Source organism: Saimiri boliviensis, chromosome 2 (genome assembly GCF_048565385.1).
Source record: "Saimiri boliviensis isolate mSaiBol1 chromosome 2, mSaiBol1.pri, whole genome shotgun sequence".
NCBI lineage: Eukaryota > Metazoa > Chordata > Mammalia > Primates > Cebidae > Saimiri > Saimiri boliviensis.
This window is the reverse complement of record NC_133450.1, coordinates 130,462,525-130,487,816: the sequence shown is the minus strand read 5'-3', so window position 1 is coordinate 130,487,816 and position 25,292 is coordinate 130,462,525. Positions and strand designations below refer to the sequence as shown.

Below are 25,292 nucleotides of genomic sequence, written 5' to 3'. Positions count from 1 at the left end.
CACTAAACCCCAGCTCACATGCTGTCATCAAGCAGCAGGCTGCTATTCTTTCCCAGGGTTGAAATCCAAACAGTACCTAGGCTGTGTGACTCTCTTGTGCAGATGCAGATTAGGGTGGTAAGTCAAAGCGTTTAACTCCCAGTTCCACACTCGATGGTAAACGTCATCTCCACACAGGGTCATCTACTTCATTTCCATAGCACCCAGCACCACGAAGTGCATGGTATGCGCCTGGCCCATGCTGAATGACAGACATTACCTGTATAAGCATTTCAGTGAAGGGAAAAGCTCACTGGGTACCAGTCCCATCCGTTCCATCCTCTGGGCCTCAGTCTTCTCTGCCAAACAGGCAAGACTCAAAGGGCTCTTGGAGACCATACAGGCCAGGCTACAAACCAAAACATGACCCGAGTGGCTACCTATCTCATCCTTGGGCCATCTGGGGCAGGGGCAGCTGGGGGGACCTGAGTGACATTTTTTACTGCAAGCCACTAAAAATGTCCTGCACCTTCTGTGTATTTCCTGCTTGCTTCCAGTCATTGAAAACAAAACAAAACAGAAGAAACATTCATTTTGCACTGATAGTGCCTTTGCCAGGTACTATGCTAGGTACTTGGAATAGAGGAAAAGAAAAAGGATGAAGACGTCTGCCCCATGGGGCTCATGTTCTAGTAAGTGTGTGGAGAGCACACACAAACAGCAGCACAGTTATGTAACATGCTGATGCTGGTGTGACAGGGGCAGATGGCGAAAGGGCAGAGTTGGGCACAGAGGCCTGAGTGTGCTTTTCGGTGTCACAGCCAGGGCAGGCCTCTTGGAGGAGGAGGGAGGGAAAGAGCCTTCAGTTGGTCTGAGTTCTTACCCCAGGCTCAATGCTTTTACTGGTTCTCTAGGGCAAAAGCTCCGGGCCAGGGAGATAGCAGTACAGACCTATAACTCCTAACAGAAAGTCCAGAATCCAGAACTTTCCATCTTAGAAATGGGAAAAATTTCCTCGCCAAGTCTCTACTCGACAGGCAGTGTTCTCTCAGAGCCAGGGAGCACGCCGTTGTAGGACTTTACTGCACTGGCTAAGCCAGGAGAGGAAGAGAAGAGGGTTAGTGCGTTTGATTTTTTTGAGACAGGGACTGGTTCTGCCACCCAGGTTTGAGTGCAGTGGTGTAATCTCAGCTCACTGCAACCTCCAACTCCTGGATTCAAGCTATTTTCGTGCCTCAGCCTCCTGAGTAGCTGGGACTCCAGGTGCAAGCCACCATGCCCTGCTAATTTTTGTATTTTTAGTAGAGATGGGGTTTTGCCATGCTGGCCAGGCTGGTCTCAAACTCCTGACCTCAGGTGATCCACCGCCTCAGCCTCCCAGTGCTGGGATTACAGGCGTGAGCCACTATGCCTGACCTTCAATGGAACTCTCCAAGGAATCATTCACAAATAGTTGTTGGGGCTGGGTGAGGTGGCTCACGCCTATAATCCCAGCACTTTGGGAGGCTGAGGTAACAGGATTAGTTGAGCCCAGGAATTCAAACCAGCTTAGGCAACAGAACAAGACCTTGTTTGTATGAAAAATAAAATCAGCTGGGCAAAGTGGCACTTGTCTGTGGGTCCCAGCTACTCAGGAGGTTGAGGTGGGAGGATCGCTTGAGCCCAGGAGTTCCAGGCTGCACTGAGCTGTGATTGCACAAGTGTACTTCAGTCTGGGTGACAGAGCGAAATCCTGTCTCAAAGACAAAACGAAACAAAACAAACCCAAGACAAACAAAACAAACATAGCTTTGAACTGTCTTCTTTCTCCTCGAGTGGCAAGGACACTCAGTTCCTTCCACTCATGGGGGAGTCACGCCTGGACTTCCCATGCACTGTCAGAACACCTCTAAGGCACCATCTTCACTTCACTCCCTTGAAGAGCAACAATCCCTCCCCATCTAAAGGGCTCCTGAGCTGTGTGGCACACCAGGAATGGCATATTAGGAAACAAACAAAAAACCCACAACAGAAATTTAAGGTTTGAACTTTTTTTTTTTTTTTTGAGATGGAGCTTCACTCTTGTTGCCCAGGCTGGAGTGCAATGGTGCGATCTCGGCTCACCGCAACCTCCGCCTCCTGGGTTCAGGCAATTCTCCTGCCTCAGCCTCCCGAGTAGCTGGGATTACAGGCACATGCCACCATGCCCAGCTAATTTTTAGTATTTTTAGTAGAGATGGGGTTTCACCATGTTGACCACGATGGTCTCGATCTCTTGACCTCGTGATCCACCCACCTCGGCCTCCCAAAGTGCTGGGATTACAGGCTTGAGCCACCGCGCCCGACGGTTTGAACTCTTGAGCAAAAGCTTTCTCATTTTGATGCCCCTCTGAGACGGACTGGAAGGGACAGTGTGTGGGAAACACCCTGCACTGACCTTGTTCCTGCTTGGTGCCACACCCAGGGAAGAGGCAACTGCTCTGCAGACCTGAAGGTGAGCGCAAAGGTCGTTTACTGGGCAGGGGCTGCCTGGCACAGCTTCCACAGTAACCGTAATTTATTCACATGCACATGTACGGAGATTTTTCTTCTAAATATCATTATTGTCTAGGCTTTTGGAGAAACCTATGCTGTGAAAATGATCACGGTCATGCTCCTAAAAGCCAGTCATGTTTCTGTAACAGTTTTCTGCATGGGCCTTCACTTTCAGAAATGCAAAGGTGGCCTGAGGGCTGGGGACTCACTCACTCACTTGTAGGAATGTGGTTTTGGTTCCTCTAATGTGGCTGATATAGAAGAGAGGGAAGTCACACTCACTGAAAAGAAACGCTGTCATCGGGATTAGGACAACGCTCTGCTTGGCGGGTAAATAAAACCAGCAGCACAGCCCCAGTAGCTGCCTCACCTCACTTCTGAGACACTTCCAGATAGTTGATAAGGAAAAAGTGTAGTTTGTTTTTCTTTTCTTTTTTTTTGAGACAGTCTTGCTCTGTCACCCAGGCTGGAATGCAATGGTGCAATCTCGGTTCTTTGCAACCTCTGGCTCCCAGGTTCAAGTGATTCTCCTGCCTCAGTCTCCCGAGTAGCTGGGATTACAGGCGCCTGCCACCATGCCTAACTTTTTATTATTAGTAGAGACCGGGTTTCACCATGTTGGTCAGGCTGGTCGTGAACTCCTGACCTCGTGATCCACCCACCTTGGCCTCCCAAGTGCTAGGATTACAGGTATGAGAAACCAACCCCAGGCCATAATTTTCAATGATTGTACAATACTCCTTTTCTTTTTTTCGAGACGGAGTCTCACTCTGTCGCCAGGCTAGAGTGCAGTGGCACAATATCGTCTCACTGCAATCTCTGCCTCCCGGGTTCAAGTGATTCTCCTGCCTCAGCCTCCCGAGTAGCTGGGATTACAGGGGTGAGCCACCACGCCGGCCAGTATATCCCTTTTCAAAACTCATCACATGCAGAATAAAAATGTCACATTCTTAGAATGGAGAATCTATAGAAAGGGCCTGAACCTTAGTAATGAATGAGTATTCACATTTTAACCTTGGTAAAGGAATACTACCCATGATGCCATTAAAATCAGGCCAAGATCAGTTAGTAACATAGCCTTATAAATATTACCCACTTGGATAACTTTCTGTGAACACTAGTCTCTGAGACACACATTCCTTATCTGATGAAGTAACACATTAAAATGCAGCCACTACTTATGACACATGGGCACCTCAAGAAAATATGAGCATAAAGAGTAGCCACTGCATCAGGGCATGTGGGAAACTAATTTCTCTTAAAGGAATTTAACTTCTAGCGCTGAATTTGTCCTTGAGAATGCAAAAACAGAACACAATTCAAAATGAGTCCCAGGTACAAAGATGAGGAAGAGGAAGTCCGCTGTGGCCCAACCTCTGCTTGGCAGGGCTCTGCTCCACCTCTGCAGAAATTATGCACAGGAACCTGCTATAATGAGTTTCTGGGGCAGGAATCTTAGGAAAGCAAGTTTCATAGTCGTGAATTTCATAGAACAGCTCAGTAACATCTACCCAGAGGAAGAAGTAATTTATGGCAAAACATCCTTGGCTTTCTGCTCCGCAGAAGGGACAGTGACAAACAGACAGCAAAGAGGGAGAGAAGTCTGTGGGAAGATCTCCTCAAAGAGGATCATGTGTGCAGAGAGACATCCCATTTCTCTTGTCCCGGTTGGCTTTGCGATGCTTTAATGGGATATAAAAAACCAGCCTGCACCAGATAGGAAAGCTGGGAAAGTCCTCACTGATGTCTGTGGTTGGGCACACGGGGCTCTGCTAGAGGACTGCACTCTGGAAGGCACTGGACAGAAAGAGGGGAAGGGGACTTAGTTCCTTTTTTTTTTTTTTTTTTTTTTGAGACGGAGTTTCGCTCTCGTTACCCAGCCTGGAGTGCAATGGCGCAATCTCGGCTCACCGCAACCTCCGCCTCCTGGGCTCAGGCAATTCTCCTGCCTCAGCCTCCTGAGGGATTACAGGCACGTGCCACCACGCCCAGCTAGTTTTTGTATTTTTAGTAGAGACGGGGTTTCACCATGTTGACCAGGATGGTCTCGATCTCTCGACCTCGTGATCCACCCGCCTCGGCCTCCCAAAGTGCTGGGATTACAGGCTTGAGCCACCGCGCCCGGCTCGACTTAGTTCCTAAAAGTCAAGTTGTGAGGTTCCCGCAAGGTGAGCCTTAGGCGGCCCTCCCTTCTTGCTGCTGCCTTGCCAGCTTTACCTCTTCTCCCCGACCTCTGCCCACACTGTCTCCAGGGCTCAGTCCTGGTTTCTCCTGTCTCACAGCTTTGAACAGGACCCTTCCACCTGCTGAGGGCTAGGTGTCTCTCCCAGACCCGACCTCTCCCAACCCCTCACGTGTTTATCCAACTGCCCACTGGACGTCACCAGTCAGTGTCTAAAGGCACTTCAAACTCAACACGTCCCAGCTTGCTCTCCTCATCTACTTCCCCTCCTGTCCTCAAACCTCTCTCCAGCCAGCTTCCGCATCTCAACTAACAGCAATTCCGGCCTTTCTGCTGTTCAGACAAAAAATCATGAAGTTGTCCTTGGCTCCACTCACCCCATATCCAACTCCAGGGCAAATGCAGTTGCCTGTTATTTCAAAACATATCCAAAACCCAACCACCATCTGTGCCAGGCCCATCCTCAGCCAAGGCTGCACTACCTCTTGCCTGTATTACTGCTGAGAGCCTCCAAGCGGCTTTTCTGGATTCTCCTTGCCCCATTTCCGTGAGTTCCAAACATAGCTGCCCGGGTGATCCTCTGAAAGTCTAAGGCCACACAGCTCTTGTTGTCCCTCAGCAGCTCTCATGTAGAAGCATTTCCACACTCTGCTCCAGGCACACTGTACACTCAGGCCTCAGGCCCAAGCAGTGCTCTTCCCCAGAAATCTGTGTGAACACGCCCACCCAGGCCTCTGCCCAAGCAGCACTATTCACACCCAGACTGCTGATGAACTCTGTGCCCACTCTGCGCTTTCTCACACGTGCTCCATACTAGGTAACTTATTTATCCACAGCCTAGAATGGCAGTCTCAAGGAGATAGTTTAGCTCACTGAACATCTCAAACAATCAGAACAGTGCCTTGTCCAGAGACAACAATATTTTTGGTTGATTGAGTGACTCTCCAGACTTTCTTTCCTTTTTCTTCTTCTTTTTCTTTTTTTTTTTTTTAAAGACAGGGTCTCATGCCGGGCGCGGTGGCTCAAGCTTGTAATCCCAGCACTTTGGGAGGCCGAGGTGGGTGGATCACGAGGTCGAGAGATCGAGACCATCCTGGTCAACATGGTGAAACCCTGTCTCTACTAAAAGTGCAAAAAATTAGCTGGGTATGGTGGCACATGCCTGTAATCCCAGCTACTCAGGAGGCTGAGGCAGGAGAATTGCCTGAACCCAGGAGGCGGAGGTTGCGGTGAGCCGAGATCGCGCCATTGCACTCCAGCCTGGGTAACAAGAGCGAAACTCCGTCTCAAAAAAAAAAAAAAAAAAAAAAAAAAAAAGACAGGGTCTCATTCTTCGGGCCAGAGGGCTGTGGCCCAATCACAGCTAACTGTAGCTTTGACCTCTTGGGCTCAATCCTCCCACCTCAGCATCTGGAATTGCTGGGACCACATGCACAGCACCACGCTTGGCTGATGTTTTTATTTTTTGAAGACATGGGGTCTTACCATGTTGCCCAGGCTGGTCTTGAACTACTTGGCTCAAGTAATCCTCCCACCTCAGGCTCCCAAACTGATGGGCTCACAGGTGTGAACTACTGTGCCCGGCTTCCAGACCTTCAGACTCTGACCAACAACAAACCCAGACCCCAAAAGAGCACACCAACCAGTGTGACAATGTCCCTGTCAGAATAATGCAACCCAGTGAATGATGAGCTCACTACCCCTAAACAACCACATAGGTAGGTGTTTGACAAAACTACAGGTCTGATTCATGTACTGAATCACAAAGAAAGGGGAAAGGAAATTTACATACTTCACGGAGAACCAACCTAGAACCGTCAAGACCCGGTGTTTTGCCACAGGGCTGTGCCACAACTCCCAGGGTTAAGCTGCAGCTGCTCTGGACTCCCTTTCTTCTTGGGTCACCATGAGGGCCGTCTTCTCCCTTGATTGCCTTGGGAGAAAAAATATGCTGGTAATCACAAAATGTTGGGATCCCTGCTGAGGGCCATGAGGCACCAAGCCTTCAAACACATTCCTTTCGCTCAACTTGAGGGTGTGTTAAATACAGTATTAGGAGACAATGCAAGATTTTACTGAGAAAAAGTGAATTTTTAATTATCTTGTGAATCTACTTAGAAAAACACACACAAGCAATGTTCACAACTATAAATTTAAATCTTTTGCACTAAAAAAAAAACACACACACAGAACAACAAACACAAAACCACAGGCATGAACTGTAAACCTGTATTAACTATGAACTAATCTTAAGGTTAATTCTTAGCAGTAATTCAGCATTTTCCTCCTTGGCAATTTTAACGTTGTAGCACCAGATGATCTCCCGCAGAGGTACTAGTAATGACTGGCTGCCAGTGTAGGGAGATGCTTCCATAGAGACCACTTCACACACACACTGTCCACTCTCACACCCACCCAGACGGGAGGCACATGGAGATGGGGCCACACGCTGACTCTCAGGGCAATGGAAGGAGGACAGGGGGCGCAAAGGTTGCACATCTTTAATGTAGTGCATTCGTAGAAAAAAGGCCAGCTTTCGCTCCCAGGCGTGCTCTCGTCCTCAGACTTTAATATCATGATTTAGAAGATGCAGACGTTATTGCCTAAATATTATTCTATACATTTCCATCAGTGTTCAGGACAACACTTTAATTGCTACTTAATTTACATAATAATCACTGGGTTACAGCTTTAGCTCATTGGCAATTTTGGAAGCAATATTTTTGAAGGCTATGGATGTCCCCGATATCCGCTTAAACCGGACCCCGTTCAGAGACAGTCTTGGCAGCTTGCACACTTCCATTTCCCACTGCACGAGGTTCTCTGCGTGCCCATCACCGTGGACACAGAAGAGCAAGAAGCGCTCCCTCTGCTCATAGTCGCAGTTATTGGCGTCTAACACCTTGCGGATTTCCCGCATCATGTCCCCGGGATCCATTGAACTAGTGGTTTTCATGCTCCAGGTGAAGCGTAGGGATCGAGGTTTTGCTTCTTTATTTTCATCCTTTTGCTCAGCAGATACATTGCGACTGAAATGCACAGAGGCAGATTTATTTTTAATTGCACGGGAAAATCAGCCGCTTGTACTTTAGCTAGTCCCTAATTCACAACTTCCATACAACATGACGACTGACCTCCTCATTTTCCTGCGCAGACTTGCATTTGTAACCTAAGTCTATTTTCGTCTATTTTCTTCTCCCACCCCCTGGAAGTCATAAGTCACATACATCAAAAGATCTACCAGGGTGGAAAATCTTCACCAGCCACCTGTGCTTACTAAAACGAAGAAACATTAACTGGCTAAGCGGAATCCTTGGAAATGAGGCAAAGTGGACAGCGTGCCCCACTCCTCCAAGTCTGGGCTCTGCAGGCCCAGCTCAGGGAGCGAGTCGGCAGCCAGCTCCTGGCCACCCCACCCATCCACCCTGGGCTGTCCCTCTCCTGCGACACTGTTCTTTCAGATGTGAATCACTAACTGGCACTCAGGATAACTGGAGACTCAACACCCGCAGTCTAAAATTGCTCTCCCTGCGAACAGCCCTGAGGCTGAACATGATGCTCTACCCACCTCATTGTTTTTCCTCCTCTGTTTTGTTAAACGTCCAATTATACAGTTAAAGCAAAAATCTTAGATGACACAATCTTACTACTGGAATAGATGGAAAAATGCAATGTGGCAGCCTCTCTGTCTGTGGAGGACTGACACCACCCATGTGGATGCCCTGTGGATTCAGAAAGTAGGCCTTGGTCTGGATGCCTGAGATGCAGCACGAGTGGGGCCCAGGCATGGGTCTCTAGGGAACACCACGGTTTACTGGCCATTCCTTGGCATTTGGTCATTATTGCCACAGGCCGTTATTTACATTCTCATGTGTGTATCTATCTGGTGGCCTCAATTAAGACAGTGAGTGCCGCTGGGCGTGGTGGCTCAAGCCTGTAATCCCAGCACTTTGGGAGGCCGAGGCGGGTGGATCACGAGGTCAAGAGATCGAGACCATCCCGGTCAACACAGTGAAACCCCATCTCTACTAAAAACACAAAAAATTAGCTGGGCATGGTGGCACGTGCCTGTAATCCCAGCTACTCAGGAGGCTGAGGCAGGAGAATTGCCTGAACCCATGAGGCGGAGGTTGCGGTGAGCCGAGATCGCACCATTGCACTCCAGCCTGGGTAAGAAGAGCGAAACTCCGTCTCAAAAAAAAAAAAAGAAAAGACAAGACAGTGAGTGCCTAGTATTCTTGGGAGTAAAACACTATGTATCTTGAGTATGCTCTATCCTATGGCTAACTAATCAGAGGTGAGGGGCTACAGTTTTTACCTATGCACATAGCTCTCCATGTCACCAACCTGCTAGTAGAATACTTAATTTGGTTCACTACCACTAAAATTGATGAGAAGCTTCCTATGTATAAAATGCCATATTAGATACCAAATGGGTTACAAAGAAAAGTAAAAGCTCTCAAACCCATTTGGAGCCAGCAGACCGTAAGGTAAGGCCACAGGGGCAGCACAGGAAAGGTGTGGCCATCTCCAGACGGCTGCAGGAGAGTTGGAGCCTGCCTAGCGGGAGGAGAGTGTGACAGGCAAAATAAGACCAGGAGGAAATGGCACAGTTTGGGGGGGGGGGGGCGCTGAATCTGAGGAGAGCTATGAAGAGCCAAGGAGTTCAACAAAATGCAATGAAGATAAGGAAAAGTTTTTGTTTTGAGTAGAGGCCAAAGGGGAGGCAGGAAAGCGCAGGATATGTCTGTGGCGTAACAAAGTACACAGACTGAGCGGAATTGGAGGCACAGTGTCATCACCACAACAGCCACTGGCATTTACTGAGCACTTGTGGTGGTCAGGCCTCAACTTACTTAATGCCCATGTAGGCCATATTACCTCACCTTTCTATAGGTGGGGAAACAAACCAGGATCTAGAACCTGCTCCAGGCTGGGATAGGCAGGCCTGGAGGGCGAATGCTGCCTGGCACTCCGCCCAGTGCTCTGCCTTGATAGTGCAGCAGAGCTGGGGCTTCTAGGGCAGCCTGGACCACACCACTCAGGGCCTCACAGGGACATGGCGGGGTGAAATAGTGGAAGTCACTGAAGGTTTTCATTTAGAAAGGTCATATGACCAGAAGCAGGCTTTTAGAAAGACCAAGAGGGCAAATGGTGAACAAGAACCTGAAAGAGCCTGCTGGTGACTGGCATAAAAAAGGGCACAAGTGGAAGAGATCTAGAACTAGGGACCCAGAGTCCTAAGGCTGCCTGGTGACCCCCTACACGAATTCACGAAATGATAACTATACAAAACGGAAAAGCAAGGTGTAGTGGCTCATGTGTGTCATTCCAGCACTTTGGGAGGCTGAGGTGGGAGGTTCATTCGAGCCCAGGAGTTCGAGACCAGCCTAGCCAACACGGTGAAACCCCCATCTCTACAAAAAATACAAAAACTAACCAGCAATGGTAGCAGCGCCTGTGCTTCCAGACACTCAGGAGGCTGAGGTGGGAGGACTGCATAAGCCCAGGAGTTGGAGTAAGCCATGACTGAGAAACTACACTCCAGCCTGGGTGACAGGGTGAGACCCTGACTCAGAAAAAGAAAAAGAAAAAGAAAAGAAAAAACACTCAACTTCATAATCACCACTCTTAGAAGAAAACACATCTAGTTTGAAATATGGATATTCTATTAAGTACTTTGCTTTTATTCCTTGTGAATAGAACCATGTGAGGAGTCAGTAATGAGTTGAGGACTTATTTCTCTGAGCAGTGCTACCCAACTCAGACCTCCAGAGGCTGTTAATGCCCAGGCAGAAAGGCTGAAGGTGCCAGCATGCTTTTCTTTTTTGATGCTGTCTCGTTCTGTTGACAGGCTGGAGTGCAATGGCACGATCTCGGCTCACTTCAACTTCCGACTCCCTGGTTCAAGCAATTCTCCTGCCTCAGCCTCCAGAATAGCTGGGATTACAGGCAAGCGCCACCACGCCCAGCTAATTTTTGTATTTTTAGTAGAGACAGGATTTCACCATGTTGGCCAGGATGGTCTTGATCTCCTGACCTCATGATCCACCCGCCTTGGGCTCCCAAAGAGCTGGGATTACAGGTGTGAACCACCATGGCCAGCCGCCGCCATGCTTTTAACACAAACACAAATGTAGGGCAGAGGCCAAGCTGGACCTGGATGGCGCACATGGCATGCTGGTGCCCCCATGTGGCCACCCTCTCTACCTGATGCCAACCTCACTAACTCCTACAGTGACAGCAGGAATACAGTAGGGACTATTCAGAAAATCGTGTGGCCTCTGCCACAGAAATGAGGTAAACAACTGGAAAAAATTTTAAGTAAAAATCATTCCCTCACCTTGAGCCCTCATATCTCCCGTTCCTCTCATATTCAGTTGGAAGCCTCAACGAACAGAATGTAGAAGCAGAGAGAAGAGGGAAAGAGAAAAGAAATCTTACATGCCAGTACATGACCACCAATACCAACACCAATACCATCAAATGAACAAAGCCAGAGCACATTTCAGTCACCAGCTGGGCTTATGAAAACTCTTCCTCTCATTTGATTGAGCTAGTGCTGCCTTTTTCCACAGGACTGCGTGGCTGTGCACAGGGGCCAGCTCCATGCTGCACGCTGCACATGCTGCATACCACACTGCTGCACACACACTGCGCCACACCACCGCATACGTGTCACGTCGCACCGACCCACACACACCACACCATCGCACATACTGCATGCCACACTGCCGCATACTGCATACACTGCACAGCACACAGCCGCACACACCACCTGCCACACCACTGCATACACTGCATGCCACACTGCTGCACACACCACACGCCACACACCAAACTGTACACCACACTGCCGCACACCGCACCCCACACTGCTGCACACCGCATGCCACACTGTGGCACACCGCACGCCACACCGCCGCACACCGCCACATACCACACGTCACACTGCACACACTGCACGTTACACTGCACACACCGCACACGCCACACCACCACACACACTGCACGCCATACCGCTGCACACTACAAACTACAAATCACACTGCTGCACACCGCACACACCACACTGTCACACACCACAAACACTGCAAGCCATACCACCGCATACACAGCACACCACACTGCATGTGTCACATACATCGCACGTGCTGCACGCCACACTGCTGCACACACTGCCACACTGCTGCATACAGCACACACCACACATTGCATGCCACACTGCCACACACCACACACATTGCCGCACACCACACACACCACCGCACACACTGCACACCACACATGCTGCATGCCACACCGCTGCAGATCGCATGCCACACCACACACTGCATGCCATACTGCTGCACACCGCATGCCGCACCGCACACATCGCCACACCACGCACACACTGCACACCACACTGCCACACACTGCATACTGCACATCACACTGCTGCACACCGCACACACCATGCCACACCCTGCACACATCGCCGAACACCGCACACACTGCACGCCACACCGCCGCACACTGCACACACCACACACACTGCACACCACACACTGCACACCATGCATGCATAGTAGGCACTCTGGTGGCTCTTCAGCCTGAGCACACTCAGCCTCAGAATGGTGTTATTCTCACTTTCTAACTGCTCCCTACAGTACAATGGGCTTCCAATTAAAAGCCAGTGAGTCTATTAGAATGGACTCTACATGCAGTTATTACCTGTTCTGACCAGGGAAAAGTCAGACAAATGGGAAGATCAATTAAAAAATAGTAACAGAATGGAACTGCCAACATTGCTTGTCCCACAGTTTTGAACTGCGGTGTGGCCTTCTGGGGACTTGAGAGGCAGAGGTACAACGTCACCCTTCATGAAAGACTTTCTGCCTCATGTGCGCATTAAGAAAGCAACAGTTTTGGTCTCTTGATAGTCACCATCAAAAAATATTTTTTTCTTTTTTGAGGCAGTGTCTCACTCCCCTAGGCTGGAGCACAGTGGCATGATCATGGCGCACTGCAGCCTTGACCTGCCAGGGCTCAGGTGATCCTTCTGCCTCAGCCTCCCCAGTAGCTGGGACCACAGATGCACGCCACCACCCCAAGCTATTTTTGTATTATTTGTAGAGGCGGGGTTTTGCCATGTTGTCCAGGCTGGTCTCGAACTCTTGGGTTCAAGTGATCCGCCCGGCTATGCCTCCCAAAGTGCTGGGATTACAGGCATGAGCCACCACGCCTGGCCTAAAAATTATCAATAAAATCAGAACACCACTTACTGCACCACTTTAAGTAAAAATAATGACATACTCTTTCTTAGTGGTTGTTGGAAAGTGGCTTTCAATTCTGAAAATATTAAAACATTTCTGCTATGCAGTTGTTCACATTGCTGAAAAAGTCACATCAAATAAGGCTGTAGCTTTGAATTTTACGATTGTTTGCTGTATTAGCTAATGTTCCTGTCATTTTAAAACCTTTTGCTAATTCAATCCTGAGTGAAACAAAGGTAACACAATTACCACTTACCTTTTGTATGCCTGGGGATAATCATTAATTGTACATTAACGTTACTGAGCATCTCATTCTTCAAACAGGAGCATGCTAAGTGTTATTAGTATGAAGACAGAATTATTTGGATGCTAAATAATTCTACCAAAGAAAGAAAATATACAGAGCATGCATAGGCCTTTTGTTGCATGGGTGCTATAGTCCCTTTAAAATGCCTGACAGAGTTAATCTATTTCTTTCCAGTTTCCTTTCAAGGAATTAAGTATTTAGTTCTCAGCAGAAAGTTTAGTTTATAAGAAAAACACAGGGCCAGAAAGCCAAACCTGATGTTAATTGCAGGAGCCATTTGGGAGTGAGGATTGAAAAATAAATGTGTATATATAAATCCTACCTTTTGATAAACCTGAATGACATGTTTCTAAAAGAAATTAAGTAAAAAAAAAAAAAAAAAAATTAACAAAAACAACTTGCACAAATTAAACAGAAAATCTAATCAATTACAGAGAGAAAACAAAAAACAAAGCAGGGTTCCTCCTCTGGCCAATCAACAAAGAAATGCTGACATTTGTTGAAAAATTAAAATTATTACAGGCAATTAAATGAGTATGTGATCTTTTAATTAGAAGTATCAAAAAAGTAAGAAAAAGTTTAGCAGTAAATATTGACAGCAGCTGTAATTAAAGTTCTTCAGATGGACACACTTTTTTTTTTTTTTTAAGGCAGAGTCTCACTCTACTGCCCAGGCTGCAGTGCAGTGGCGTAATCTCAGCTCACTGCAACCTCCCCCTCCTGGGTTCAAGCAATTCTTGTTCCTCAGCCTCCTGAGTAGCTGGGATTACATGCATGTGCCACCACACCCAGCAAATTTTTGTATTTTTAGTAGAGATGGGGTTTTACCATGTTGGTCAGGATGGTCTTGATCTCCTGACCTTGTGATCTGCCCGCCTCGGCCTCCCAAAGTGCTGGGATTACAGGCGTGAGCCACCGTTCCTGGCCATTTTTTAATTTAAATGGCCAGGCTTGGTGGCTCATGCCTGTAATCCCAGCACTTTGGGAGGCCGAGGCGGGCTGATCACTTGAGGTCAGGAGTTTGTGATCAGCCTGGCCAACATGGTGATACCTGTCTCTACTAAAAATATAAAAATTAGCTGGGCGTGGTGGCACACACCTGTAGTCCCAGCTATTCAGGAGGCTGAGGCAGGAGAATTGCTTGAAACTGGGAGGTGGACACTACAGTAGCTGAGATGGTGCCACGCTGCACTCCAGCCTGGGCGACAGAGCAAGACTGTCTCAAAGAAAAAAAAGTATGCAGAGATGGGGTCTTATTATGTTGCCCAGGTTGGTCTAGAACTCCTGGGCTCAAGTGATCCTCCTGCCTTGGCTTCCCAAAGTGCTGGGATTATAGGCGTGAGCCATGGTGCCTGTCTATTTCCTCATCTTCCACCTGGAAAAAATCAGAGTTACTGGTCAATTACTATGGGAGTGCTTTTCTTATCTTTTCCTCCTACAATCCCTTGAGGTACAAAGAGGCAGGAGAAAGCTGCAGATGGAGGCCTCACACTCTGCTCATGGCAACAAGGATTAACCTGAGGGCAGAGGCACTTGCATGTGTGCCTGGCTGTTCTGCCTGCAGGGTACGGGTGACTCTGAAGCCCCTTAGGAAGGCCAGGCCTGATCCCAAGGGGAGAGATTTTTGCTCCTGACTACAAAGGGCCCATAGCTCTCCAAAGCCATGTCCCCTCCAAGCAGAGTGTAGGCTTCTTGACTCCAGCCATCTTCACACCTGGCCACACTGGGTCTCCCTTGAAGCATCTAAGTACAAACACTTCAGCCTTTCAGGAACTGCAATTTTAATCCTAGCAATTATTGCTAAAGGAGAATAAGACGTTTCAACTACTTTAGCAAGGATTTTGATTGTTTTTAAGAACGAAATGTCAATAGCTGATTCGGTATAGCACTAAGGGAGATAATAGACCTCAGTTAATAAAATTTAACAAGATATGATAAAAGACTACCTTTCTGCAAAAATTTGGGGATGGAAATAGCCTGGAAACTGTTAAATAAGATAACCACCTAGATTTTTTTAAATAAGAAGCCTGAGTCTCCAATTTTAATTGAAATATATGAAATAAATATAGTCCAACTGTCATGCCGCAACTGTCTTTTCTAAGGGAAGCACAATGTAGTGGCTAAAAGGGTACCTGATACTTTTTTTTTTTTTTTTTTTTTTTTGAGACGGAGTTTCGCTCTTGTTACCCAAGCTGGAGTGCAATGGCGTGATCTCAGCTCACTGCAACCTCCGCCTCCTGGGCTCAGGCAATTCTCCTGCCTCAGCCTCCTAAGTAACTGGGATTACAGGCACGCGCCACCACGCCCAGCTAGTTTTTGTATTTTTAGTAGAGATGGGGTTTCACTATGTTGACCAGGATGGTCTCGATCTCTCGACCTCGTGATCCACCCGCCTCGGCCTCCCAAAGTGCTGGGATTACAGGCTTGAGCCACCGCGCCCGGCCACTTTTTTTTTTTTTAAAGGGTTTCTCCATGTTGGTCAGGCTGGTCTTGAACTCCCGACCTCAGGTGATCCGCCCACCTCAGCCTCCCAAAGTGCTGGGATTATAGGTGTGAGCCACTGCACCCACCTGATACTTTTTTTTTTTTTTTTAATAGAGTGTCACTCTGTTGCCCAGGCTGGAGTGCAATAGTGTGATCTTGGCTCTCTGCAATCTACACCTCCTGGGTTCAAGCCATCCTCTTGCTTCACCCTCCCAAGTAGCTGCAATTACAAGCGTGTGCCACCACACCGGGCTAATTTTTGTATGTTTAGAAGAGATGCGGTTTCACCATGTTGGCCAGGCTGGTCTTGAACGCTTGACCTCATGTGATCTACCTCCTTTGACCACCCAAAGTGCTGGGATTACAGGCGTGAGACACTGTACCAGGCCCTGATGCTTCTAAAAATATGTGCCTTAATGTCTCCGAACTTCACCTTCAGTTTCTTTTATAAAATGGGGTGGATTATGAAGATTAGTGTGTGTATACTCATTTCACACATATAAATGTTTGTATATATGATACTCATTTTATACATAAAATATGCCCACATATGATGTATATGCATATTTATATGTATAAAATGAATATGTCTGTATTTCTATATATAGACATCTACCTTAGCACATAATAAGCTAAGTAGCTTTGGTTGGGTATGGTGGCTCAAGCCACCGACTACAGGAGGCCGAGGCGGGTGGATCACTTGAGGTCAGGAGTTCAAGACCAGCCCAGCCAACATAACGAAAGCGCATTTCTACTAAAAATACAAAAATTAGCCAGGCATGATGGTGGGTGCCTGTAGTCCCAGCCACTTGGGAGGCTGAGGCACAAGAATCACTTAAACCTGGGAGGCAGAGGTTTCAGTCAGCTGAGATTGCGCCACTGCACTCCAGCCTGGGCAATAAAGTGAGACTCCATCTCCCCCCCCCACCAAAAAAAAAAAAAAAAGAGGTAGCTCATATTTTTATCAATGACACTCTTGTTTTCCTTTTTCTACTATATACATATAATAAAATCAATCAATGCTAGTCTTAAAATGACTGAAAAAAGAGTATAAAGAAGACAAATAAACTCAAAGATTTTAATGATGTGCAAGGGGTTATTTAAAGAGACAAGTACAGAACGAAGTAGATGAACACGAAGCTGCCCTTTCTGAACTTAGCCAAGCCTCAGGGCTGCACATTCCCCGTGCTTGGGGCTCAGAGGGGAAAACACCTGTTGATATTAGACAGGGATGGGAAGGTGAACAGCCATGTGAACAGGGTCTGGCTCCATCTACTACCACCCAAGTTTCAGAGGCAGATTTCTTTTCAGCCTAATCCCTGAAGAAGGAGCTAGGGACAGAGAGGCCTGAGACAGGCCATGGGATAACCCTGAAAGGAAGAAATGATTTTTTTTTTTTTTTTGAGACAGGGTCTCACTCTGTTGCCCAAGCTGGAGTGCAGTGGCACAATTCAGCTCACTGCAACCTCTGCGCCCTGGGTTCAAGCAATTCTCCAGCCTCCCAAGTAGCTGGGATTACAGGCATGTGTCAACAAACGGCTGACTGCTGTATTTTTAATAGAGACAGGGTTTCACCATGCTACCTAGGCTGGTCTCGAACTCCTGATCTCAAATGATCCACCAGCCTCTGTCTCCCAAAGTGCTGAGATTTACAGGCATGAGCCACTGTGTCTGGCCAGGAAGGAATGATTTATTCTGAGAGTCACCAGACTCTTCTCAGGTTGAACTCACTGTCTCTCTTGCTGGCTGGTCATGGATGGGTGCCCCAAACCTAGCAAAGCTCTTTAGCCCATTCTGTTCTGACAAGTCTGAAATGAGGTGGCTTAATAAATGGGCTAAGAAGTGAGTAAGAGGGTAAATAGAAACCTGACACATCTGACTTCTAGTTAATGCTAATGGGTGTCAGAAATCCTCCCTAAGCTAGGCAGAGGTTGCAGTGAGCCAAGATTGCACCACTGCACTCCAGCCTTGGTGGCAGTGAGAGTCCGTCTCAAAAAAAAGAAAGGGAGGGAGGGAAGGAAGGAAGGAAGGAAGGAAGGAAGGAAGGAAGGAAAAGAAAGGAAGGAAGGAAAAGAAAGGAAGGAAGGAAGGGAAAAGAAAAGAAAAGAGAAGAGAAGAGGAGAAAAGAAAAGAAAAAAAGAAAGAAAGAGACTCCCTAGTCTATTCCATGTCCTAATAACAAGTACATCAGACTTTAATGTGACTCGCCGAAGTTTCAGATGATTGATCTAATATAAAATTACTAAGAAATTACAGAGATTGAAAAGTAATATTTAGGCCAGGTGTGGTGGCTCACGCCAATAATCCCAGCACTTTGGGAGGCCAAAATGGGTGAATCATGAGATCAGGAGATCGAGACCATCCTGGTCAACATGGTGAAACCCCGTCTCTACTAAAAATACAAAAATTAGCTGGGCATGGTGGCGCGTGCCTGTAGTCCCAGCTACTCAGGAGGCTGAGGCAGGAGAACTGCTTGAACCCAGGAGACGGAGGTTGTGGTGAGCCGAGATTGTGCCATTGCACTCCAGCCTGGGTAACAAGAGCGAAACTCTGTCTCAAAAAAAAAAAAAAGAAAAAAGTAATATTTAGCTTACAGTTTAGATAATGGAGATGGTGTGAAATGAATTAATAGGCTACAGGCCATAGGGAATACAGAAAAACAGAGGAGGGAACTGATCATTTCAGACCCAGCAAAGACTGCTACTGCTGTCCTGTAAGTTACAGATGACAAATAGGAGGGTCTGTCCCAGGCAAACCTGCAGGATATCTCAGACAGACTGATCCACAGCTAGGCTTAATTTCAAAAAATTTCCTCTAGGGAGTCCTGAAACTGCAGGGGCTCCTGGGTTTCCTGGGTTCCTTCTTGGAAAGGTACCTTTCACTATTTGTTTATGGTTCAAAGTGGTATCCTTTCTCTTTCCTCTTGAAACAGCTAGTATTTCTAGGCTTTTGTAACAGGTACACAAGGTTATGGAAATGAAGTTATCTCAAAGGACACTTAAGAGGTTACTGAGGCCCAGGGCTGGGTGCGGTGGCTCACACCTGTAATCCCAGCACTTTGGGAGCCCGGGGCGGGTGGCTCATGAGGTCAGGAGTTCGAAACCAGCCTGACCAACGTGGTGAAACCCCGTCCCTACTAAAAATACAAAAATTAGCCAGTGTGGTGGTGCATGCCTATAATCCCAGCTATTCAGGAGGCTGAGGCAGGAGACTCGCTTGAACCTGGGAGGTGGAGGCTGTGGTGAGCTGAGATCGTGCCATTGCACTCCACCCTGGACAACAACAGCAAAACTCTTGTCTCAAAAAAAGTTTACTGAGGTCCAAAATGCTAGCCTACTAGACACATGGAGCATTTTAGAAAATTTCCAGGACCACTAGCCAAGAATCATGGAGCATTTTATACAAAAATAATAATTTTTTATTTTTTGAAAATAAATCAGACATTTTTATCTCCAAAACGATACCATTTAAGGATACTAACTTGCTCTCAACATAAATTACTAAGACTGAGAGAGAAATTTTCAAGATTTGGACTCTAAGAAATTTATTGCCACTAACAACAATTAAGTGAGAAAAGAGGAGTTCTCTCTCTCCTCCAGGGCTGGAGATGATTAGGAAAGACATACATGGTTTTTCCTGCTGACTGCTATGGAGTGCCAGGCCCCAACCCACACCAGAACTCAAGTTCTGCCTGTTCGACTACAACGAACATGCCATGCAGATAGATATGTGAGCAAAAGGAACAGTAAATAAAGAATAACAAAAACCTCCTAAATGCTAGTTAACTTTTAGTGTTATGAAGACTTTGAGCTCTGTAATTTCTACTTTAAAGGTTTTAAAGTATCAAGTTAGACATATATAAAACCAAAAACCATGAGCTGAAGGCAGACTGAAAAGCATCCAGGCAGTAGTGGCTTCACACAACAAAAAAGGTTATTTTTCCTTTTGCTCTACGTGTTCACTCCAAAACCATCCAAACCACCACTTACCTCCTTGTGAGTTTTGAAGTTAATTTACTAAAGAGATTAGTGGAGCCTCGGCTTCGAGTATGGGACAATGGTGTGGCTTCATGGGACAGGCTGGGAGAGGCAGGAGGGCCATTATATGTGGCAGTTCGCCGTTCCCGGGGCTGGCCGTGGAAAGTGCTACGAATGGCAGTGCCTCTTGGGAAGCGGATTCGATCCGGGGTGGCTGCACTGCTAATACTGTGTGTTGAAGCAACTGGAGTTCTCTGATCAGGAACGGTGCTATGAGACGAGAAAATAAGAAGCTCTCAGAACATGACATATACAAATTTACAGTCACAATATACCTTTTATACACAGTGGAGAAAATCAGCTAGAATAAATCCAGATCCAAGGGATATTTTATAGGACTTAGGAGCAAAAGGTAAGTTAAGTGGGAAATGGTACCAACAGAACAATACATAATGAGACAAAGCCTCATGGAGTTTAAGGGAGCAGTATTGTATATATTTTCAAGGACAAAATTAATGCAGGGAAATTCTAGGACAGAGAACAGCTAACTCACATTTTTCCCCTTTGCTTCCCTCTGAAATTGCTTATACATAGAGAACTGTGCCAATACGAAAGAAATAAAGGATATGCAGATGTGACTGAAGAACAGGCAACTAAAAAGTTTTGGAAGTACACAAATGGTATATGTATAAAATTCCACATGCTGAAAGCAACTTGGGAGGAGCAGGAACTTCTTACCCACTTTGTAGTATGCAAAGGCATGAAGACACACACACACAACTGAGAACACCACAAGACAAGATGTGCTAACTAAAATCACATGGAAGAAGGACACCTTGTGGACAACTAACAAAATCTCAGACTATAAAATCCACAGCACAAAATTAAGAAGCAGTGGGTACACATTAGTTTCACAAAGAATGTGCATTTTTCTTACACAGCCTTGAAGTTATCTCCTTCACTGTCTATTGGAGGTAACATCATCTTGGGGTGCCCAGAGGCTGACATGGACATCGACTTCTGATGTCTCAGCCGACAGGTAGATGTGGTACAAACTGAGGCAGGGCTAGCTGCGTAAGCGAACATTTCTGTCAGGCTGGGAGGGGTTTGGGTTCAGGCAGAGGCAGAAACACAGTATGAAGGAGCAGTGACCACAGAGCAACCTGTGTGTAATGAGCATACTTTCCTCCCAAGCCATCTCATTTTTGCTAAAGAATAAAAATCTCCTGAGCTTGTTTTGGAAATTCTGGAGCAACTGCTAACCTACAGCTGCTTTTTTGTTTTTCAAACAGTAATCATAAAAATGTATTACCTTAAAAGAAAAGAACAGATTACATGTTTGAATATCTGTATCTATGAGAGGGACAGCATCCTCTGAGGTATGCACAAAATAAAATCTATTCTAAGAGATGCCTCAATTCAATTCTAAGTGGTAAAATGAGTATATCAGCATGCTATGCTCTCAACATGTTCCCAAAACACACTGACATATTTTATTTTTTATTTGATTTTTTTTCTTTTTTTTGTAGAGACAGGGTCTCGCTATGTTGCCCAGGCTGGTCTTAAACTTGTGGCTTCAAATGATCCTCCTGCCTTCGCCTTCCAAAGTGTTGGAATTACAGGAGTGAGCCATCACACCCGGCCCACACTCATGTATTTTAAATGAACTAATAAAATTATAGGTATAGGAACTAGCTGCTACATAACAGAGTATACTATGTTGTTTGGTATTTTTTTTTCCCCCGGACAGGGTTTTGCTCTGTCACCCAGCTGTAGTGCAGTGGTGTGATTGTGGCTCACTGCAGCCTCAACTTCCTGGGCTCAGGCTATTCTCCCATCTCAGCCTCCTAAGTAGCTGGGAATGCAGGTGCGCTTCACCATGCCTGGTTAATTTTTTGCGTTTTTAGTAGAGAAGATTTTGCCATGTTGCCCAGGCTAGTCTTGAACTCTTGAGCTCAAGTAATATGCCTGCCTTGGCCTCCCAAAGTGTTGGGATTACAGGCATGCACCACCATGTCTGGCCTTCCTATGCTCTTTTAACAATAGAGTCTAGCCGGGCGCGGTGGCTCAAGCCTGTAATCCCAGCACTTTGGGAGGCCGAGGCGGGTGGATCACGAGGTCAAGAGATCGAGACCATCCTGGTCAACATGGTGAAACCCCGTCTCTACTAAAAATACAAAAATTAGCTGGGCGTGGTGGCGCGTGCCTGTAATCCCAGCTACTCAGCAGGCCGAGGCAGGAGAATTGCCTGAACCCAGGAGGTGGAGGTTGTGGTGAGCCAAGATCGTGCCATTGCACTCCAGCCTGGGTAACAAGAGCGAAACTCCGTCTCAAAACAAACAAACAAACAAAAAAAACCAATTGAGTCTAAACCCTTCCTACTCAAAGGACATTTACTCCATGATAAAAACAAACAAACAAACAAACAAAAAAAAACCCCAGCAGAGCCCCCTTCTCCAAGATGGGCAAATTCATCAGAGCAAATTAACTGTTTACAGACATGTTAAGACAGAGTGGCTAGAAGTCTGCGGTTTCACCTAATACACACAGCTACCGGACAAAACTAGCCACAGGAGACTCACTGGGACACATTATTTGAAATTCCAACTCAGTCATCATGTCCTTGGAATTCAAGGACAGTTTCTTTCCTTTAACGGTAAGTAGGAACACAACTCTTCCACAGTCTTTCTGCAGAAATGCTTTGGAAGGATTGAAACCTGGAAACTGGCAAGCTCTTCCTTTCCCTTACTCCCCATACCCAGACTAACCACATCTTGTTGGTGTCAACTTCCTAGCAGCCCTTCAGGTGGCCCACCTGCTCAACTTCCACTACCAGGGCCTTGGTACAGAGCCTCACTCCTAGACTTTACTGGGCCCCCTGCCTTTGCCCCAACACCTCCGATCTATTCACCTTACAGCTGAGAACTTCCTAACATATAAACCAGACCTTGTCACTCATCTCTCATACTTCTACAGAACACCAAGTCTTTGGAATAAAGTTCAGTCTCCTTGACTCAGAATACACATTCCCAGGCTCCTGAAGTCTGGCCCCTGCCATCTCTCTAGGCTTTGCCTTCTATCATTCCCTCCAGGAACTCAACTTTCGGCCTTCCTGATGATGTGCAGTCCATTGGTCAAGCACCTGGTCAAAAAATGTTTGCAGAAGTTATTCTTTTGGTATGGAGGGCTGGTATCTTTTTATTCACCCTTAAAAACTGAACCAGAGGTTGTCAACTCCATGAAGTCTTATCTGATCAACTTTCCCACTAAGAGTTAAATTGCTTCTGTTTTCAGCCCATGCATGCCCACTGTATCCTAGTGACCCTCACTACTGGACGTCCCTGAAAACACAGCATGAAATCTTGTCAATGTGCCTCCCATGAGTATAAGCTGAAAGCATACAGAGCAGGTGTTCAATAAACATTCTCCTAACAGAGCACGTTAGTTAATCAATAAGCCACTGGAATTCTGATATCCCCAACATGAGGGAGAGAGGTCTTTAAAATCAAGAAGAAATGCTTGTTCCTACATTAAAACATTTTTATTTAAATTTTTATTTCTGAGATGGGGTCTTGCTCTATTCACCCAGGCTAGAGTGTACTGGCATACTATCACAGCTTGCTGCAGCCTCAACTTCCTGGGCTTAAGCAATCCTACTATCTCAGCCTCTGACTGGCTGAGACCACAGAAGTGTGCCGCTATGCTTGGCTAATTTTTAAATTTTCTGTAGAGATGGTGTCTCATTGTGATGCCTAGGCTGGTCTCGAACTCCTGGGTTCAACTGATCCTTCTGCCTGGGCCACCCAAAGTGCTGGGATTACAGGCCTTGTTAGCCACTGTGCCTGGTTCTGTCCCTGCATTTATGTTTGAGAATTCTGCCCTCTGACTTGGGAGAATTTAAACAGTTGGAGAAAAACTGGAAACAAATGTCTTATAAAGACAAAAATTTATTGTTTTCGTTATTTTTCATTCTTTTCCTGCAGCAACAATACTTAAATTTAGCTTTGGTGGAAGCAACTCTAGGTCTTACTGAGATCAAGAAGACAACCTGAGGGCTTCTGCTTGAGCACAGCTGCGTGCGGGAGGAAGTGACATCTAATGGTGCACAGCCCAATCATGGAACTACTGCCGATGAGGCAGAGGCAGATGCACCCTGACTCTAGCCCTGGACTTTTTTTTAGTTATATGACCTAATAGCTCTTTTATACTTAAGCCTGTTTGGACTGGGTTTTCTGTCACCTGCAACAGAGATGGTTTTAGCTGACTAAGGTTTTTAAAGAAATACTCAGTTGTTTCTTGTACATGTGTACAGACACATGTACACATGAATGCAACACAAATGTATTTTTCTAACAAATTATAGATAAATACAACTGTCTCTTGTGTCCTTACCTTTAAGGGGGAGACTAGGGTCAATAAACTCTACCTCCAGCTGCTAATTTTTTTTGTCCAAATGAGGAGCTAGTATCACTAGATGTGCCAAGAAAAGCAGGGCAAGGAGGAGAGGCAGGAGTTGTTTGACCCTTTCGCTGGTGAATACAAATGGTCCCAGTCTCTGGAGAAGGAAAAGGCTTTTAGTCAGCTTGCAGGCAGGAGGGTGCTGCATCGATTCCCAATGAAGCACACTGCTGACAGGCCAAGCAAGATCTTTAAGGCATACAAGCATGGCAAGAGGGTGTGGACACATGCTTTGCAGAAAAAACAAAAAACAACAACAAAAAAAACATATCCTCTAGATACCTTTCTAAAAAGGAAATTTAAATTTATTTTCTCATTATAAATTAAAAACATTTTTTTTTTTTGGTGGAGGCAGGCTTTTGCCATGGCCCAGGCTGGTCTGGAACTCCTGAGCTTAGGCATACTGCGGCTCGGCCTCCCAAAGTGCTGGGATTATAAATTGTTAACTTGAGGCTGGGCGCAGCGGTGGGCCTCTGTAATCCCAGCTACTCAGGAGGCTGAGGCATGAGAATCATTTGAACCCAGTGGCAGTGGTTGTAGTGAGCTGAGATCATGCCACTGCACTCCAGTCTGGGTGACAAGAGAGAGACTCTGTTTCAAATTAAAATAATTAATTAATTAAACTTTTTTACATACTAATTTTATTTTATTTTATTTTTTTTGTTGTTGTTGAGACGGAGTTTCACTGTTTCGGTCTTGTTACCTAGGCTGGAGTGCAATGGCGCGATCTCGGCTCACCGCAACCTCCGCCTCCCGGGTTCAGGCAATTCTCCTGCCTCAGCCTCCTGAGTAGCTGGGATTACAGGCACGCGCCACCATGCCCAGCTAATTTTTTGTATTTTTAGTAGAGACGGGGTTTCACCATGTTGACCAGGGTGGTCTTGATCTCTTGACCTCGTGATCCACCCGCCTCGGCCTCCCAAAGTGCTGGGATTACAGGCTTGAGCCACCGCGCCCGGCATACATACTAATTTTAAAGGCAATTAAATAAACTGTTTAGAAATTTAATCCCTGTTACATCATGAGTGTCACAAAGCAAGCAACAAAATGGATTTTTCTGAATTCAGTAAGCCTAACAGCTATAGGAAACAGTAAATTCAGTAAGATGTTTGCAAATTTCAATTTTGTACACTCAA

At 46.4% G+C, this 25,292-nt stretch overlaps 1 protein-coding gene across 14 annotated transcripts in view; it reads right to left on the bottom strand.

Annotated features, from left to right (window-relative positions):
• Nucleotides 1-6,813: 6,813 nt before the first annotated feature.
• Nucleotides 6,814-25,292, bottom strand: part of MARK3 (microtubule affinity regulating kinase 3) — a 113,879-nt gene continuing 95,400 nt past the window's right edge. For 7 of the 14 annotated variants that reach the window (XM_003933365.4, XM_074394349.1, XM_010343953.3 and 4 more), the window contains 4 exons: nucleotides 19,711-19,968; nucleotides 13,560-13,586; nucleotides 11,019-11,063; nucleotides 6,814-7,704 (listed from right to left, as the gene is read on the bottom strand). In XM_003933365.4, the coding sequence (XP_003933414.1) occupies nucleotides 7,359-7,704; nucleotides 11,019-11,063; nucleotides 13,560-13,586; nucleotides 19,711-19,968 (676 nt within the window). In that variant the 3' untranslated portion in view covers nucleotides 6,814-7,358. Of the gene's footprint in view, nucleotides 7,705-11,018; nucleotides 11,064-13,559; nucleotides 13,587-19,710; nucleotides 19,969-20,635; nucleotides 20,795-25,292 lie in introns of all 14 variants that reach the window. The other 7 variants (XM_003933367.4, XM_074394350.1, XM_074394351.1 and 4 more) reach the window with 4 other exon arrangements.